At 36.2% G+C, this 18,578-nt stretch overlaps 9 protein-coding genes across 9 annotated transcripts; 4 read left to right on the top strand and 5 right to left on the bottom strand.

The window, feature by feature from the left end:
* Positions 1-138: 138 nt before the first annotated feature.
* On the top strand, positions 139-1,504 carry GCK72_019075 (uncharacterized protein; the record flags this gene model as incomplete). The annotated part of the gene is made up of 5 exons (XM_003115514.2): positions 139-261; positions 750-818; positions 902-1,022; positions 1,154-1,298; positions 1,354-1,504. The coding sequence occupies 5 exons, from the start codon at positions 139-141 to the stop codon at positions 1,502-1,504; spliced, it is 609 nt and encodes a 202-aa protein (XP_003115562.2).
* A 176-nt stretch (positions 1,505-1,680) lies between these two features.
* Positions 1,681-2,720, bottom strand: GCK72_019074 (uncharacterized protein; the record flags this gene model as incomplete). Its single annotated transcript, XM_053732869.1, has 5 exons — positions 1,681-1,884; positions 1,935-2,000; positions 2,141-2,407; positions 2,454-2,602; positions 2,648-2,720. The coding sequence occupies 5 exons, from the start codon at positions 2,718-2,720 to the stop codon at positions 1,681-1,683; spliced, it is 759 nt and encodes a 252-aa protein (XP_053581782.1).
* A 300-nt stretch (positions 2,721-3,020) lies between these two features.
* On the bottom strand, positions 3,021-3,636 carry GCK72_019073 (uncharacterized protein; the record flags this gene model as incomplete). The annotated part of the gene is made up of 2 exons (XM_003115403.2): positions 3,021-3,365; positions 3,424-3,636. 2 exons carry the CDS (start codon positions 3,634-3,636, stop codon positions 3,021-3,023), a joined length of 558 nt encoding a protein of 185 aa, XP_003115451.2.
* A 1,872-nt stretch (positions 3,637-5,508) lies between these two features.
* GCK72_019072 (uncharacterized protein) lies at positions 5,509-7,501 on the top strand (the record flags this gene model as incomplete). Its single annotated transcript, XM_003115608.2, has 9 exons — positions 5,509-5,592; positions 5,815-6,156; positions 6,231-6,291; positions 6,369-6,487; positions 6,594-6,779; positions 6,827-6,952; positions 7,021-7,081; positions 7,125-7,248; positions 7,294-7,501. 9 exons carry the CDS (start codon positions 5,509-5,511, stop codon positions 7,499-7,501), a joined length of 1,311 nt encoding a protein of 436 aa, XP_003115656.2.
* A 1,399-nt stretch (positions 7,502-8,900) lies between these two features.
* On the top strand, positions 8,901-9,873 carry GCK72_019071 (uncharacterized protein; the record flags this gene model as incomplete). The annotated part of the gene is made up of 3 exons (XM_053732868.1): positions 8,901-8,963; positions 9,015-9,162; positions 9,206-9,873. 3 exons carry the CDS (start codon positions 8,901-8,903, stop codon positions 9,871-9,873), a joined length of 879 nt encoding a protein of 292 aa, XP_053581781.1.
* A 238-nt stretch (positions 9,874-10,111) lies between these two features.
* Positions 10,112-12,085, bottom strand: GCK72_019069 (uncharacterized protein; the record flags this gene model as incomplete). Its single annotated transcript, XM_003115504.2, has 8 exons — positions 10,112-10,286; positions 10,342-10,511; positions 10,559-10,660; positions 10,711-10,827; positions 10,930-11,017; positions 11,628-11,734; positions 11,791-11,850; positions 11,897-12,085. The coding sequence occupies 8 exons, from the start codon at positions 12,083-12,085 to the stop codon at positions 10,112-10,114; spliced, it is 1,008 nt and encodes a 335-aa protein (XP_003115552.2).
* On the top strand, positions 10,964-11,423 carry GCK72_019070 (uncharacterized protein; the record flags this gene model as incomplete). Its single annotated transcript, XM_003115487.2, has 2 exons — positions 10,964-11,239; positions 11,289-11,423. The coding sequence occupies 2 exons, from the start codon at positions 10,964-10,966 to the stop codon at positions 11,421-11,423; spliced, it is 411 nt and encodes a 136-aa protein (XP_003115535.2).
* A 1,270-nt stretch (positions 12,086-13,355) lies between the features above and the next one.
* Positions 13,356-14,191, bottom strand: GCK72_019068 (uncharacterized protein; the record flags this gene model as incomplete). Its single annotated transcript, XM_053732867.1, has 5 exons — positions 13,356-13,515; positions 13,565-13,734; positions 13,781-13,882; positions 13,962-14,078; positions 14,129-14,191. The coding sequence occupies 5 exons, from the start codon at positions 14,189-14,191 to the stop codon at positions 13,356-13,358; spliced, it is 612 nt and encodes a 203-aa protein (XP_053581780.1).
* A 1,474-nt stretch (positions 14,192-15,665) lies between these two features.
* On the bottom strand, positions 15,666-18,178 carry GCK72_019067 (uncharacterized protein; the record flags this gene model as incomplete). Its single annotated transcript, XM_053732866.1, has 8 exons — positions 15,666-15,800; positions 15,844-16,059; positions 16,458-16,933; positions 17,001-17,160; positions 17,204-17,374; positions 17,434-17,750; positions 17,797-17,907; positions 17,953-18,178. 8 exons carry the CDS (start codon positions 18,176-18,178, stop codon positions 15,666-15,668), a joined length of 1,812 nt encoding a protein of 603 aa, XP_053581779.1.
* Between the last annotated feature and the right edge of the window lie 400 nt (positions 18,179-18,578).

Genomic DNA, 18,578 nt, shown 5'->3' with positions numbered 1-18,578 from the left:
CAAAAGGATAACAGCTGATTCACTAAAATGACTGATTTTGATCTATGAAAATTAAAATTATTTTACTCTGAAATTCCGACGTTTCTCGACTTCATTGTAGCCCTCTTATCTTTCAAACTTCATGGAAAATTGCAGGAAATGATAACTGACTTTTTATTAGTTCTGTCGATTCTGGCAGTTTCAACCACTTGGGGAGTATCAAATATTAACAAACAATGCAGAGATTTGTTGCAATGTTCCATTCAAAAGAAGTGTGTCAATGTGAGTTTTCAGCAAATAACTGAGAGTTTCAGATGAGTTTCTTGTTGAAATAACTGAAATCCTTTAAGAAGATAAACCTTCTTCTTTTGGGGTCTGAATTGTTCTTCTTTTTATTCAAGTTGTTGAGACCCAATACAGAGACAGATCTACTTAAATAAAGAAGAACCTCGCCTGGTGTTATGATCCTAAGATGTTGTCTAAGAAAAGTTGTGAACATTCACTGAGTAGCGACTATTTACAAGTTTAGTTTAGTGTTTGAAAATGTTTTTACTTGTTGAAATATTACAAATCCGAGTAGTTTTAATAGTTCAAATTACAAATTCAGCGAAGAACACAATTCGAAAACAACAAAACTCTTCTGATGTGTGTAGTGTGAAAATTAGGGAAACTGCAATACATTCCAAATGTTTGGAAAATAAATATTTGGAACATTGTATCTGAAAACTACTAATTGAGTGACCCATCCCAATAAAATGTGTTTCTTTCAGCTGCCCGTTCTCTCGAAACTAGTGGACGGAAAGAACATCTCTGCGCAAATGTACGATGATATTGATAAGGTATCAACCACCAGAATCCCTCATTCGAAATCACTTCCTTCAATAAAAACCGAAGCGACACACCCAATCTCTCTTTTTTTCAGTACACTGATTATGGTTGCATTTTCACTACTGGTTGCCAGGACGAGTGTAATGATTGCCCGTTGTGTTTGACTTCCAAATTACAAATTGTCGATATTTTGTCGGGAGAGAAATCATCGAATGGTTAGTTAGGAGAAAATAGAAAAAGTAATGATAGGAAGATGCTGACATATCTATAACAGAGATGCCAGATAAGCTGGTAATCTGAATACACCGACACCTGGATAAGAGAAACAAAAAGTGTTATTTTTCAGAATGTCCTACTTTGATGGACTGCGCATTGAAATGTGTTTCCGAGTCGAATCAAGATATCTTCCAAATCAACAAGTGCCTCAGACAAGACTGTGCTTTTCATTGTTTTGATGGATCATGCCCAAAATGCTCTGGATTTATTACGAGGTAGCAATATTAGACAACTTTAGAATTTCCTGGAAAACAAATGATAAACTTGCAGAGTATTCAATCAAATGTGTGCTGCTGGAAACTTCCGTCAGAAAGTGAAAGGATATTCGGGACCGTGCTATGAAATGTTCCATGAAATAGTCCGTGCCAAGTTTTCCGATCGATTTGAAAACAATGGAAAAACAAAAGGACACAGTGGATAAAGCAGAGAAAAGTTTATTTGTTGATTTGGTTTTCCGATTGTACATAGTTTTTTGTTTTCGTATATTTGAAAATTAAATTAAAACATGAAAAAAAAAAAGGATAATGAGGTAGAAAGACAGAAGAGAAACTTGAGAATTAGAAGAGGTGGAAAAGATCTTATAAAAATGAGGATAATTTAGAGTAAAAGAACTTGAATGTCGTCATTGAACAATAGTTTCTTATCTTCTAGAGCTTGTTGAACTGATCTTGCTATTTTATTCCATTGATTCTCATACAAGGGTTGACTGGTCGTGGCAATTACTGTCATTGACTGATCAAATGGATGAGCTCGGACTCCAGATGAGGCACGACGACGGGGGAGAGCATGGAAGTTGTCTCGCTGAAAATATCCGAAAACTAGTTTTTTGTTCAAAATTGACAAAAACTGACATCATTATCTACCAGTTCGGGAGGAGTGTTAGTGCTTGGCACTGATGTTGAACTGGCAGTTGAGTCCTTAAAAAAGGAAGTTTGGAACCTGGCAACTTTTCAAAAAAGAGCCTTCAACAAAAATCAACTTATTTTTTCTCTTTTTTAGAAATCAGAGTGATAATAAGTTTAATTTTGATTAATGCATTTCGAAAATTAAAAGATACCGTTACTGGCGATTCGGTGACATCAGTCGCTCCAGAAACTGGAGCATTTGTTGGCGCTCCAGTGGCCCCGGATACTGGAATATTCGTAGATGCTCCGGAGTTTCCAATGGAGCATTTGTAGATCACGGTCCCAGAGATCTGTATATATGTGTTGTCTGTTACACATACTTCTCCATCAGCAATTTGGACACTTGGAGGGGTGAATGTGAAGTTGAGAGTTGGTGGAATGTAGAGATAGATTTGATTGGCAGTTAGACCTTTAGAAATCTATAAATCGCGAATGTTATTCTATTCACTCTATTTTTCAACCGACAGCAAGGTCTAAATCAGTTTTGACTCTACGATTTGCAAGTTCTAGAGTCAGTGATTGTCCAGGTACAAGATCAACATCCGCCGGTGGATACGTGTATGCCAAAGGTGCAAAGAAGGATATGCCGAATTCAGCCGATTTTGATGAGGTGCCTGAAAAATTAGTTCTAATCTATCTGAAAAATGTAAATGTGGTACCTGCTATATCAGAACCGCATGTCCATATTAATACAGGAGAAATAATAAGTAAAATATACAATTTCAGATGCATAATGCCAGGGAAACTAAAAAATGCACTTACTTCAATCATCTTTTATACCAAATCTAAAGTTACTATTAGATAAATAGTAGTAAAACGGTCAAACATAAATTTGTTTTTTGCTTCTCTATTCAAATGAGAATGACCACACCTTGTTGGTTGTGAGAGATGTTAGTCTACATCACGAAAATGTTGCATTGTGTTTCCTTTTTTAAGAAAAAACAGATTATTGAGCAAGTTTAAAAAAAATTTATTAGTAGATAGCAGAAAATGAAGCAGCTCACTTAATCAAGATTTAAATTTAATGAGATCTCAATTAGAGACAACAACAATTGGATCAGTATAGAATTCAGCATTTCTTCTAGTTCTCAATTTATCAGCCACTTGACTAGCCAATGCGGTCCATTGACTCTGATAAATTGCGGAAACTGCAGTGATCTGAACAACAAGAGGACGAAGGAACAGCTCTGCCGTTGCTTTTCCATCGACATCTTTGCACAGATGAGTGACTCTACCGTTGGCCGTAAGTGTTTGATTTGCAATGTCCAAAGTGCAATTTGGTGCAGAAGAGATTTGTGCCTCTGGAGCTGTGTATTGGACGGTTGGTGGATTCACATCATTTGTTGGAATACTGTTGGCTTGAAGTACTTCGTTAATCTGAAAATTTATATTCCAAGCCGTTTCAGACATATTTGATGAACAGCAGCATACTCACCGAGTTTTGAACATCAGATTTCACTTCATAGTTTGCGAAAGTCTCATCAATTTGCCCTGGATATGGGCTCGCTGAGAAATATGTGTAAGGAATTGGCGGGAACATTTCGTATTCAAAAGTTGCTTTGGTTCCCAGAGTACCAGATCCAGGTGCACATGGTTCAGTTGGAATTAGAAGAAGTGAGAGAGAACATACAGCCAAAAGATTCAGCATTTTGAGGTAGAACAGCTCACAATTGTTAGAAACCGTGAAAATGGTAGTTGGTTACCCTTTTTTATACCGTATCTACCTAACCTTTGGTACTATTCGTCCATTTTCCATCCACCCACCAGTTCCATTTTTTATCGTTTTCTTCACGAAATAGTTGCTCTTAAAGTTCTGAAAATGGCACGAGAGTAAACACAACTTTTTGGCAACATTTTATTACTTCTCCGTGCTTTTTCCAGAGGTTTTTGTGTAGGTGTGGCATGATAAATATCTGCATAAGATTGGAAAAAGAAAAATGCAACAAACTTTATGGGTGGGGGCAAACAAACTGAATTTAGGCATTCTTGTAAATGTGGAGAAGATCAAGTGGAATGTTGAAAAAGTTCGGTTTGTAGTTTGAGCCTGGTGTGGGGGATATAGAGAAGGTCCTAGAATTGTCAAGAACTTTGGAACAGTTATGATTTTAAAAAGTATTGAGCTAAAATCCTAAGATTGTTATTACTATGATAAAGGTGCTTCCAACTTTTCTGGCAGACTCCATGAAATCTAAAAATGAATGTGGTTCGTGTCCATCTGTATGACTGTTTGTCCGTTTCCTTCAACACCCACATACACCCACATACTGTAACACTACATTTGACTAAAAGTCATTTTCAAAGAGAAAAGAAAATCCTTCTGAAATTATTCATTCTTCAGAATGGACTAGACGAAAGCGGAAGCGTTTTTAAACTTTTGTCAAGTCTTTCTCTTCACACTTTTCTCGCGAAAAATAGTTTTTCCAAGTTGAATTATTCATTTAGTATGTAGAACTTCTTGGCCTTTTTTGACAGAAAAACTATCATGTCATTGTGGGAAATACACTTTTAACACCCACATTCTTGGAAATTTTTCAACGTTTTTCAAGTTGTAATCGAAATAAAATATTTTTGAGGATTTTGTTAGAGGTTCCTTAACGTTTTTCTAATAAGAACCATTTCCTCATTTTAAATCTGAAGAGGTAACTGAAACTTTTACTTCATTCAAAAAAGTTGACAAACAGAAGAGAGTCATAGATTTGATCATAGAATTGTACTGTTTCATTTTTATGCACAACACAATATAACGGTGAGGCAAATAGAACAAATAAGTCATGCAAACACGATAAAGTCTTAAAAATCAATAAGTTGAATAGTGATCTGATAACATTCTAGCACACTACGCGTATTCAATTTGATTTTCCGAACGTCTTGATTGGATACTGTATCAATTCAAAGACTTGGGACCACCAAAAAATCTTTATGAAAATTCCTGTTTACTAATAAGAATTCACGTGTACTCCACGTGGTAAGTAGTAGTTTTCTGAGGCCGGTTGGTTTTCAGAGTTAGTTCTGGCTTTAGCGTTTGTGCTTTTGACTTTTTCGTAAGTTTATCGCTATTTTATTCTTTTGTTCTTGAAATAACTTATATTTAATGTGAGAAATTGTGTTATTGTCTTCTAATTTTATCAGAACCCGATGACCACGTATGAATACGTGGGCAACTTTAGATAGTAACATTTCTGAGAATCGACTACATTTACATTTATCAATATCTCCAAACCTATTTTTCTTTAAGAAACTTCATTCGTACACGGTCTCCCAGTCTCCGAAAAAAGTAAAAAGAGTAAAAGTAAAAGAGTCAACTGTTCATCTCTTCTCATTATTTCCTTATCTTTCTAACTTTTTGGAGAATTGTCGAGCCCTCGTACACTCCCTGACTACACAACTTTCGTATGCACTTTCAGGGCGTTTCCATTGAACATTATGAAACGTCGTTTTCAGAACGAGGTGGAGATAAGAAAGCGGGAATACAGTAACGGGTAACGTTTTTTGACAACTGGAGACATTTCAATTCTTCGCAATGATAACACGAGGAAGGCATGTTTTCATTTATGGAATAATCAGCTTCTTTCTATTGATTTTATTATTTTATAAAGCTGATCAGGTATGTGATTTATGTAATATTCAGAAGAACTTGTGTAGTATTTTGAATAGATCAGAGATCTTTCTGAATCTCATGGAATACTTTTTGTGTAGATTCCGTGTTTTTAAACTGAAAATGGCGCTCTGCCCGACAAGAATATACCCAAAGCAGAATTGACAGATCTCAGAAACTGCTGATTGAGAGCATATTGAAGTTTTTAGTAATTCTGAAATTATGTTTCAGACATCTCGTTATCCTCCAATAACGCCTGTTCAAACTTCTACATCTGAAGAATCTGGCTTTCTCGAAACTCATGAAAATTTGAAGAAAAGAAGAAGTTTAGAAGACGTCACAAAAGAAATTGTTGTTCCGAAGCAGATTCAGTTGGTCGAGACGCCTCTCGTTCCGGTGGAGATCTCTCTAGCTCAAAATATCCAAGCTCCCGAGAAGATCAGATTCAAGTTCTTGCAAACCACGAAAGAATCGAAAACTACAACTTCGGAATCACCATCAGTTGACAATAGCTGTGAATGTATCTCAAGTCGGACCAGGAAGTCATATGATTTCTGCTATAGAAACCCAAAGGTACAATTAAGGTTTTCTGTCTCGCGCTCCAAAAGTCATATTTTAAAATATGAATTCTAAAAGTGTACTTTCAGAACCCGTCACTGATCGGAAAGAAGTTCAACTGCAGCTATGTGAGCGCTTTGGAAGATTTGAGTGGGTTATTTTTCATGGAGACACCTTCCATATTTTAAAATTTACTGTATTAAAATGAATTCAATATATGATTTTAGAGCTGATCGATTCATCGGAACAAAGTCTGGTTGATATGACAAAGGCAGAAAGAAACGAGAAAGATGTCATTTTTGTATCTGCCATATCTTCTAATCATTTCGGGAATTTCAAGGAAATGGTAGGTGTTTTTTTGAGATGAAAATAAAAAAGTGAGCAGAAACACACTTCATACCCAGAAATTACCTGCCCCTTTTTCGTTTCGCACTTCCTTTTACGATTTACAGTATGCAACGATCAAACGCCATTGGCCTATGCAGAAAATGCTTCTCTATTCACTAGATTTGTCTGGAAGTCAAATCGAGACACTTGGAAAAGAGCCAAGTGTGGAAATTCGTAAATTTGATTATTCGAAATATCCAGAATATGTCCAGAATTGGGCGGAATATCGGTTCAAAGCATTACTTTTAGCGGTAAATTTCATTCAACTTTTTCATGAAAAAAGTCAATTCAAATTTAGGAAGCGATAAAAGAATACTCAAATGTTTGGTGGATTGACTCCCATTTCCGATGGTTACAACCGAAACCATTGAATCAGTTTTATGGAGAAATAGCAACATGTTTCGGTAATGTGGATTGTGATAAGGTACGTAAGATTTGAATTGATTGGGGAATGAGATTATGACTTATTTTCGATAAATCAAAAGTTTACAGAAATCTTCCGTTATGATGTTCGTTAATTCCACGCACAGTAACTTTGCAGTTCTTACTGAAGGTATTCAAAACAATAACTGGAAATTCTTATTCAATTTTTAAAGGATTACTTGACTATTTCCCAACGTTTGGGATTGACACTTTGAAATACAATGATAAAGGACTACAGCTTTCTGCAGCATTTGTATATCTAGCCAGGACACCGTTCACATTGGAAATGTTGAAATGGTATGGTTTTTGTGCCTAAATATATATTTGTTTCTGTTGTTTTAGGCATTCGCTCTGTGCTCTGGAAGAAAAATGTATGAAACCCCCAAAAGCGAAACTGAAATGTGATATCATTCCCGCATGGGACGTCTATGCTGGATGTTTCCGATACGATCAATCATCAATCAACTTACTGATGTTCAATTCGTTCCGAAACCACAATCATTACTTTATGGATGTTGGATCAATTACAAGAACATACAATCATTACTAGTTTAACTGAAATTCAAAGGATACTCCGGGTTCTTTTATCATTTTGTTACTGGTATTTGATTTTTAATTTTCTTTCTTTCATAGGCAAGTTGAATAAAACTAGTTATTTTTCAACTGGTCCCTGTTTTCAATTGGAATAAAAACAAGAAATTCAATGTTTAAACATAGATTTTCTTGTTTTTTGATTTTATTTTTTTTTGATTTTCTGATTTTTCTTTTCTTGATTTTGATTTTTTTAAAACATGTTTCTCAGCAAACAATTGCACAGTACCCTGCACGAGGAACAAGCTCGCAAAAAACGCGAAACGCGCACAGCTTTCAAAATTCCTCCCTCTGTCTGCGTATCTCTCGTTCGCATACTCTCTCGCTTAGTGATTAGAGAAATCAGGATAGTTTTGCGGTTTTCTGACATTTTCAGCATTATTCCCCATCAGAAAGTCATAAAAATCGAAAAACAATTCCTCTTGAGAATCGGCTATTAGCAAAAATCAGATTTTTTGAATTTTCGAAAAATTGAAAAATTTGCAAAATCAGAGGTTTTACACTATTTTTTCTTCATTTTATGGTTTGTTTCTGTTCAGAAACCAATTTTCGACTTCGAAAATTGAAAATCCAGCAGAAATAATACTGAAAAACTCGGTTTCTTCGGCGCCGCTGGAATTCTGATTTTGCATAAAACTCGAGTCGGCACCACGAATACGCAATATTAAAGTATGAAAATTCACAAAATTATACAAAAAGTCTTCCTTTACACGAAATGGATATGCATTCTGAGAACAAATTTTGGGAAATCGAGATATTCACGCTTTTATGTGCCCGACTCAGTAAAATTTTGCCCTTTCTGTTGAGTATTACTGTAGACAATGCGAACGTGCCCTACGGCTAATTTTCGTTTTTTTTTTGCGCGTTCCCCGTGCAGGGTGCTGTGAATTGCAATTAATTGAGTAGACAATGATTACACACTTCTAAAAGAGACCCATTGTCTGTTTATATGTTCGAGATTTAATATTTTTCCAGAATCACGCTTCCAAAATCAATAAACATGATGTTCCTCTGGAAAAGTGAAAGAAAATGTTTCCGGGAATCAACGGAAAGAGAATACCAGATTTGAACTTCCTCCTTTTCATTTGTTCGCGGAAGAGAAAACTCCCAGTGTGTAGTTCACGTGGAAAACGTAAAGAATTCCGGAAACAACTTCCTAGACAGCAAAAATTTAAAACCTCAAGTGTTGAGTCGCTTTTGAATGATTCCAAGTGATTTTTGTCACTTTTTTGATGTTCAAACAATATATACTTTCACTATTAATTCATTCTTTCGCTGCTTTTCGGCGATTTAATAACTTCTTGCCCTCTTTTGTCCTCTGATTTTACTTCAAATCTTCACATTGATTACATTTACAGATGTCGTCTCTAGATAATACCAATGAGACAGGCGATAAATCTGCAGATTCGGTTATCAACCCTGTTAGTTTCTCTTCAAAGTTTTATGAGAGATAAATGCAATTATATTTTAAGAAATCGCTCTACTTCTCCACAGAAAATCCTTCCGATACCGTTACATCATCGAGAATAATGGCGAGAGCAGTTTTCCTAGCATTCTCTGAAATTCTTCGTCGCAGAGCCATACTTCCAAAAGATTACTTTGCAAAAACTAATATAACTAGCAAGTTTTCCTCATGATTTCTTATTACATAGATTTCTTTCAGAAGATGTGAAGTGTACGGGACTGCGAGTCAAGAATCCGAAATCTTTGACGATCGCCAGAATGCTGAGCTCGAGCGGAAGAGCTATCAAAGAGAAATATTTGAAAGAACTTTCTTTGGTGATCAGTAACGAGAAAGACGACAAAGAAGCGATTGAAGTTCACTCAATGAAATTTCAATACTTGAAAAATGGCGGAGTGGCAGCACATTACAGCACAAAGAATCAAAAGGGTCGTCTGACTACTCGGAAGAGATTGCCTAAAATCGATCAAATAGGAAATACAAATAACGAAACGATTCACGATCAATTCATGGGCATTATCAACAGTATTAAAAAAATCACGAAGGAAAATTTGAGTCCCTTGCCAAACGATTTCGATGTCAATTTCCGTGTCCAATACACCGATAATGCACCAACTGACTACAAAATCGATGGGTTTGCTCACTCAGACGTCTTTTACAGCCTCCCGAAAAATATTCAATCAGCGAAAATCGGAAATTTGCGTTCAGATAACCACGAAGTTTTTCTTGATTGCTCGAGTGTTTTCATGAAAGAGAAATTCTTCAAAATGCCTATATGTTCTCCAAAAAGCACCGTCAGGAAACAACCTTCTTCATCAGAAACTCCTTCTTCTCCTTCGTTAGGAACCAAGTTTATGAACGAATTATGAAATTTGCGGAATCAAATGTTTATTGCATTTTCAGAGTACTCGTTTTACCAATTCATGTATTTATCTCATGTTCAGTTTTAAAATAGTTCTTCTTGCTTACAACAAACTACATCAATAGTAATTGTTCATTCCAATAAGATAGATTTCCTTTTTCCTCATTCTGAGAAAATAGGTCTCTTTTAAATAAATTATTTCGCGTATATTGCAAATTCATCTCGGCAACTAAAACCATAAGAGATTAGATTCCAACTGGTGTCTCAGAATATTGATGAGTAATAGCTGAAACAGAATTTCTGTCTTTATTGAGCGGATTGACAAGACGTCGGCGAAGTGCTGGTAATAGGAAAATAATAGCCATTGGATCTAAGAAAGGGAACATCGAAACAGCAATAGCAGATATCCAATACACCCAGCTGAAATCCAATAAATTCGAATTAAATCCTTAGATTCTGAATGAAGAAGCCTCACTTCACGAAATCGATTCTCAGTGCTGCTCCATAAAAACTCAATGAACAGGGCATGAAGCTGACACAAATTGGAATGATTGTCTGAATAGTCAGAGCTTTGAAAAGTTGTTTCTGCATTTGAGTGGTTTGTTTGCTCATTGTGATTGACTCAATGTTCAGTCCAGTGATAATCTGAATGAGGAGGAAGTTTCTCATTTTCTTGTGATAGAGCTACGAACCTTGTAACCCAACACAAAGTATAACGTCATTGAGTAACTGGCAATCAGTGTCAACAATAGTATTCCAGCCCACGATCTCTGGACTATTTCAGGGGATGTTTCCTTGAATATGAAGATGATTTGTGGTGAACGGGGTAACAAATAAAACTAACTGAAAACAAGCCGGCGACAAAATTGATATCATCAATGCTTTCATTGTAAAGCTCCTTGAATGGAGCTCTGATGTAATTTCGCATTTCGGGAGCAGAATGAAGGCAGAAGTAATCAATCTGAAATTGTAGAAAAATCTAAATACTATGGATTGAATGAACTGATAATGAATACAAAACTAGTTCAATCAAAAAGTGGATTCAAAAAACGGAGTGACTTACAAGTGACCATATTATCATATGAACGATGACATAAATGACTGACAGTACCAGTCCATATGGCATGAAATACTCATTGATTATATTATTGCTGAAATTATTAAACATTCATGACTCTCATATTTTCACCAAACGGAGTCTTAAAACGATCTGTTATATACTATTTTCTGTAACTCGTGATGAAGATTTCAATCTTGTGAAAGTTCACGAAAGTTCAAAGTCTCACGTGATCACATTTCTCTGTGGAGTTCTCGACCCAAAGGAAGCTGTTCTTTTGGCTGTGTCCTGTGATGCTTTCGCCTTCGGACAGGAGGTTTGTTTATTTGCAAACAAGTTGTCAGTTGCCTATTTTTCTATTTCAGGACACCAACAATGACCGTATCACCGTCGAATGGACCAACACTCCAGATGGTGCTGCCAAGCAGTTCCGTCGTGAATGGTTCCAAGGAGATGGAATGGTCCGTCGTAAGAACTTGCCGATTGAGTACAACCCATAGGAAAGAAACGAGCGTTCTTGGACTTCAATAAAAGTTTTTTGAGATCTGGTTATTTCCACAAAAAAGCAATATTAGCAATATAAAAAAGCAACCCTACTTCTATCTATGTCTGGTAGAAGAGTTGTTTTGTCCTACTTAGAATCATAAGTGAGAATGCCTCGCAAAGAAATATTCTTTATATCCCCCGCTTCTTTCTTGGCGTACCGTTTCAAAGTTAGATATCTGAACACGAAGTGCACATTCAAAATTCCATACGTTCCTGCGATAAATGCACAACGATAAGATAGAGGAACTTCACCATATGCAGATCTCTGGAATGAAGATAAATTGAAACAAAGCTAAATTTAAACAGATATTTATCCCTTACCACTGAAAACGGGCCATCGGTGACATAAGTGACAAATGCGTACCGATAACAATATACAGACTGCAAAAAGGATGTTTTCAAGCTTCCAGGCATTTATTTCACTTACCACAGGAATTAGAAGATCCGCGACAGAAGCAAACAAGTTGAAGATTGCAAAAAATACCAGAAGATATCGATAATTTCCAAAGAGTACTTTCTTATTGGAACAAATTAGGTAGATGAAGAGAGGATTGGAAAATAATGAGAGGACGAACGAGATTTTTGGGATGGTGTAATGAACCCAGTTAACAAACATTTCGAAGAATCAAGTGCTCTGAAATTGAAAATATATCTTGGACCATTTTGTTCATGTTGTAGATTTCCGAGCACTCTCAGAAGGGGGCAGAGAAAAAACTACGTTAATGGGATGTCCAATTATTATGAGACATCTTAACTAAAGAAATTACTGTTTTAGAGCAAAATTACAAAAAAAGAGAGAAAACTGTGTTGTTATCAAGCTTCTTCTGTTATGTTGGGTTTGTCTCCAACCGAAAAAGAAAAATAAGTGATTTCCGACCTAACCCTCAGACCACGTACAGTTGATACTACCAGGAAATACTACATCGGTACACTGAATGTGTTCAGTCCGCCCCGTTTTCTATTCCTATCTGAAACCGATAAGCTCCCAGACAATTCCCAAAAGAAGGACTTGTTGTTGTGGACGAGAATGATGTTCAATCATTTAACCAATTCACGTGTCTGCTTTCAGGAAATCCTCACGGAAAATGAACTGATAGGAGTAATAAGATACTGGTTAGAACCTATTGTGGATATGAATCATATTTGATTTGCAGTGCTAATGATGCGATTTGCAGAGATCAAGATTTTTGAAAAAAACAGGAAAATTGAATATTGGTTTAAAAGAGACATATACTGGGTCTAACTTCAAAGTACAAATTGTATGCTTTCCAGTTCATTCAAGGGAAAAAAGTTTCATCGAAAGAATGAAGAAAACACACTGAACCAAACTGTTGGCACGGTGCCAGGTCATAACGACCACGCATTTTGAAAATAGAAAATGTGACGTGCATTTTGATTATTTAGACCCATTACGTTGTTTATGAAGCATCACAGAGTTCTTTTTTTTTGATTCCTCATAATAATTTAGACCATTTCAAGGAGTTTCGAATTTGTTCCAGTTCTTCGAGTGTTAATCGGTAGTAGATAAAATAACAGAAAGAAAACCATTTATAGGTTAAAAATCGTAATTTCTCAATTTTCCCAGACTTTTAGGCAAGGAAAATCTGTTTTTTAAACTCTGGAGTATCTGTTCTGCTTGACTAAACCAAATGTTAGTTTTCTGAAATCAGCAACCGTGAATACCGACAAGTTGACCACCATTGACCAAAATTGACATCATTGAGTTCTGAACTGATTCAATGGGTCAATACTAAAACTCAGAGTGTTCCATAAATTTCAATCTTGGAGGGATTCAAGTACACTAAATTTGAAACTGCACCAAAATTTATTATTATGTTTCATAGTAAATATAATCCGAAACATAATATAGTTTTATTCAAGAAAAATCAAAGTGAATATTGATTAGTTACAGCAGAAATCAAATGTCTTCCTTTACAGAAAGGTTTCAGAAGATGTTGACGGAGAGCAGGTAAGAAAAATATGATAGCCAATGGATCTAAACAGGGAAACATTGAAATTGCAATTGCTGATATCCAATATATCCAGCTGAATGTTTTAAAAGTTTAAGCTAATTCCCGAGAACTTTGTAACTTACTTCTTTATGTCAATCCTCAGTGCAGCACCATAAAAAGTGAACGAACAAGGAATAAAACTGACACAAATTGGGATGACTGTTTGGATGGCCAATGCTTTGAATAGCTGTTTTTGCATTTGAGCAGTTTTCTTACTCATCATAACAAATTCACTATTTAGACCAGAGACAATCTGAAATATTGAAATGAAACCCGACTTTTTCGAGTGAACTTCTCACCTTGTAACCCAACACAAAGTACAGGACAATAGAGTATAGGCCAATTCCTGTTAATGAGATTATTCCAGCCCATGATCGTAGAATTATCTCGTCAGAAGTGTCCTACAATTGGGGAGTTGAGTCGAGTTGAACTCAAACCATACACTCTCTCGGGTTAAAACTTTGAGGAAAATGAACTCACTGAGAACATTCCTGCGACAAAATTAATATTATCAATGTTTTCATTGTAAAGTTCTTTGAATGAGGCTCTGATGTAATTCCGCATATCTGGAGCAGAGTGGAGACAGAAGTAATCAATCTGAAATTTGAAATCCATCAATTTCGAAAAAAAAATTTCTTTAAACTCACCGAACCCCATACTATCATGTGAAGAACGACATATATAACAGAGACAACTAATCCATGTGGCATGAAATATTCATTGAGTATATGGTTACTGAAATATAAAAATAAAAACAAAAGTATACTCTCAAAGCATGCAGTTTACTTTTTGAGTGTCAGATATCTGAAAACGAAATGAACATTCAAAATACTATAGGTTCCAGATATGACCGAGCAACGGACGGAAACTGGAAACTCTCCAAAATCTGATCTCTGAATGAAAATGCCACCGTATGAACAAAAAATGAAAACTCACTTTTGAGAACAAACCATCAGTTACGAAAGTGAGAAACACAGATTTATACGCGAAAACAGACTATAAAGTTTCAACTTTCAACTTTTTTTCTGAATTTTATCTTACCACGGGAACCAAGAAGTCTGCTAATGAAGCATATAAATTGAATATCGCAAAAAATGTCAAGAGATATCGATAACTACCAAAAAGAAGTTTGTTGGAATAGATCAAATAGATGAAAAGTGGATTAGAAAAAACAGATAGACAGAAGGAAACTTTCGGAACCGAATAATGAATCCAGTTTATGTACATTTTCAGTGAAAGTCTTTAAAAAAAGATTTTTGTTGAGACCGTGTAAAGCTTAGAACAGAAATTGAAAATTATTTTGAAAGACAACTAAATTATAGATACCGGACGAAAGTCTGTTATTGAGAGCAACCAATTTGGGAAAAACACAACGAAAAGCAATTCAAAAAGTTATTTCAACACTGGCAATAATGAAATTTTCGGCTCTATAGGCAAAGAATGGTCCCAACCGCAAAGAACGGTCCCAAAAAATAAAAGAATGGTCCCAAGGAATTACATGGTCCCTACCGCAAAGAATGGTCCCAACCGCAAAGAATGGTCCCAAAATTTTGGGTGACACGAGTTTCAGAATTGAATGGTCCCTACCGCAAAGAATGGTTCCTACCGCAAAGAATGGTCCCTCGAAATTGATACGAAAAACTTTTCACCATTCTCTTAGGCTTAGATTTCTTAGAAATTAGAAAAAAATTGACAAATACGATTAATAACCGGTTTTGTCAATTTTTTCACCAATTTCTAAGAAACCTAAGCCTAAGAGAATGGTGAAAAGTTTTTCGTATCAATTTCGAGGGACCATTCTTTGCGGTAGGGACCATTCAATTCTGAAACTCGTGTTACTCAAAATTTTGGGACCATTCTTTGCGGTTGGGACCATTCTTAGCGGTTGGGACCATGTAATTCGGAAATTTGGGTCACCCAAAATTTTGGGACCATTCTTTGCGGTTGGGACCATTCTTTGCGGTTGGGACCGTTCTTTGCGGTTAGGACCATTCTTTGCCTATAGAGCCAAATTTTCCTATGAAGAAAGAACGACGACGAGATCTTTCGAATTTTCCAAACATCACTAACAGAAACAAAACAACACATCAATTTAAATCAATTTTTATTCGAAATCACACTAGTGAACACCACTGGGAACGAAGTGTCTAAATAGGCTGAAGTCGAGCTGCTTTAATTGTCCTCCTATGGGTTGTACTCGATTGGCAAGTTCTTACGACGGACCATTCCATCTCCTTGGAACCATTCACGACGGAACTGCTTGGCAGCACCATCTGGAGTGTTGGTCCATTCGACGGTGATACGGTCGTTGTTGGTGTCCTGTAAGAGAAAAATAGGACAACTTGTTTGCAAGTAAACAAACCTCCTGTCCGAAGGCAAAAGCATCACAGGACACAGCCAAAAGAACAGCTTCCTTTGGGTCGAGAACTCCACATGGTGGATCGACTCCAAGTCTCTTCATGTTGGTTGTCTTGATTCCATACCCAATACGACGAGCCGAAGAGTTGATCACCTTGATGTGGTAGGTGTGTTTGTCATCATAAGGGGCATTGAAGACAATCTTGGTTCCTGGCTGGGTCTGGATGTCTCCTGGTGGGACGGATTGAGCCATAGTGGTGGTTGGTTGGAAGGAGTTGTTGAAAACTCAATTGAATTTTCTCACGGATTCCCGTTTTCTTATATACGGAATTCTTGTCAGTAGATTTCATCTGCTCTAGATTTGATTGGAAGATAAGAGAAATGTGATCACGTGAGACTTTTACTTTCGTGGAATTGAAATCTTTATCACTGTTATGTTTAATGAAAACAATATGAAGAAATTCTTTTATTTCTGAAATTGGAAAACTAAAAACCTAAAGATTGAAACATCTAGTTATTTTTCTTCTCTCTACTCACATCCAACCTAATCACACGCAACAGAAACTTGAAAACATAAACCAAAACCCAGAGAAAGAATGAAAAAACTACAAAACCTACAAACATCACATCCAAATTATAATAAACTAATCCACTCAATCTTGATCCTTCCACGTGGAATTCTTCTAAAACTCCGTGATCAATTGCAAAATTAGTCCATCTGACAAGTCTGTCTTCTGGAGTAAACGGTTTTTCTCTCATCATTTTTGCAATTCGAATCGCATTTTTTTTGTAACTTGGAGTTTTCAAAACAGTCAAAACGGATTCTTTGAAGTTCTTTTTTCCAACTTCAAGCTTCGAAAGAACCTTTCCTATTCCTCTTCTTTCAGCCATTCTCCCATTTCTCTGTTGATCAGCAAAAATCGGAATGATGACTTGTGGAACTGCTTTCAATGCGGTTTCGACAAGACCATTGATTCCTCCATGCATAACAAATAATTTCAGAAGAGGATGAGAGAGAAGATCAACTTGAGGTAGCCAGGTGACCAAATCAATGTTGGGAATTCCAGTAATGAGAGTTTTGGTAGTTTCGTCTTCTGAAAAAATGGGTTCATTCTCTGGAAGTGTTTGTTTATGTATTCATTCAGTCCCCAACTAACTTACTTTTTGCTATCTTGATCAGAAAGTGATAGTCGGATATCTCTTTGATGGCTTCCAGAACTCCTTGTTTGGCAGGTTCAGGAAAGTCTCCGAAAGGTACAATTGATCCTAGTGAAACGATGACGACACCCTCTTTTCCTTTTGACATTATTTTTGAAAATTTCTAAAAGGAGACATGTACGACCCTACATTTTTCAGAAAGTTACCTCATCCAGTGGTTTAGTTTCGTTAGATACTCCAAGTCCTCCAACATAAATAGTTTTAGTAATTGTTGGTCTTTGTAGGTCGAGAACCTCATCAGAATTAACAAAGCATAGCGAGGAGTTTGCTGCGATTTCCCGAACACAGGGAAAATCTGGAACATATTTCCTGAAGACCTGAAAAATATTATTTATTGGAAAGTTCCACAGTTAATGAATCCGAGACTTTAACCAACCTCCGTAGTCTTATCAGTTGCTAATAGGTTGACAATCTGTGTTCCGGTACTCATATACAAATTGAATGCCCTCTGCCAAAAGTTCATTCTATCCGAATTATCATTGTCTTCAATAGTTGGAACATAAGAAGATGGCGACGGTATTCCCAAGTTATACGCAACATTATCCATGATTGGAGTAGTCGAGATCCAAAGATGATTCTTGATTCCGAGATATCTAATCACTCCAACTCCACATAAATCAATTTGTTCAGAAAACGCGACATCAAATTGGATGTCTCGAAGTTGTTCTAGATCAACACGTCTCTTCATCAAATCTGAAAATATTTATGTCATAAAGGAAAACAGGTGGGTACTGCCTACCATCACACATATCAGCCATGGTATTCTCGAACTCAAGTCTTTCCATGAATCCTACTCTTGAAATTGTTAGCATTAACTTGCCAAAATCGTCAAAGTCAGCATACCTTGTAGCTAAAATATGCTCTTAACGTTGTATTTAACTGAATACAAACTTACTGAAATTCCTCAAAGTAATGACTTTAGCTTTCTTGGTTCCGGTGAACTCAGTAAGTGGTTCATACTCCGGGATGAACATGACAACTTCATGACCTGCATCTACTAGGGCATCAGCAATCCGACCATTGGATATCAAATGACTCCGACTAATGGATGGACTGTAGACTAACACTTTTCCAGTGTTTACTGTTCCCAGCGATATGAGTAATATGAGTAACAGCTTCATTGAGTATCTGAAATACTCTTAATGGGTTTAAAAAGTGAGACAGCTATTATAAACGTGTATCTGATAGTGAGTAAATTGGAAAATCTGAACTTTTTTTTTTAATTCAGCAAATTATTGTTGAATCAAAAAGAAAACGAATAATATAGCCTAACCGCAAAAAATCGCACTTATCAACTGAATTTTACAGCGATCCGCCTCCTCTGCCTAATTGTCATTTTGTGTCTACCTACGGTTTTACATTTAGATGTTTTCGTGCTTTGTAGGTGTACATCGGTTCTAGTTTGTAGTTTTTTAATGGACTGTAAAACGAATGGGAAGTGAAGATTGATAAGAAGTGACACTGGACACTCTCTTTTTGAAACAGTCGTGTCTTTTCGCATTTGTTTGTTTTCTGTTCTTA

This window comes from Caenorhabditis remanei, chromosome V (assembly GCF_010183535.1).
Source record: "Caenorhabditis remanei strain PX506 chromosome V, whole genome shotgun sequence".
NCBI classification, from domain to species: Eukaryota; Metazoa; Nematoda; class Chromadorea; order Rhabditida; family Rhabditidae; genus Caenorhabditis; species Caenorhabditis remanei.
Note: the sequence above shows the minus strand (reverse complement) of the source record. Positions and strands in the feature narration are given on the sequence as shown.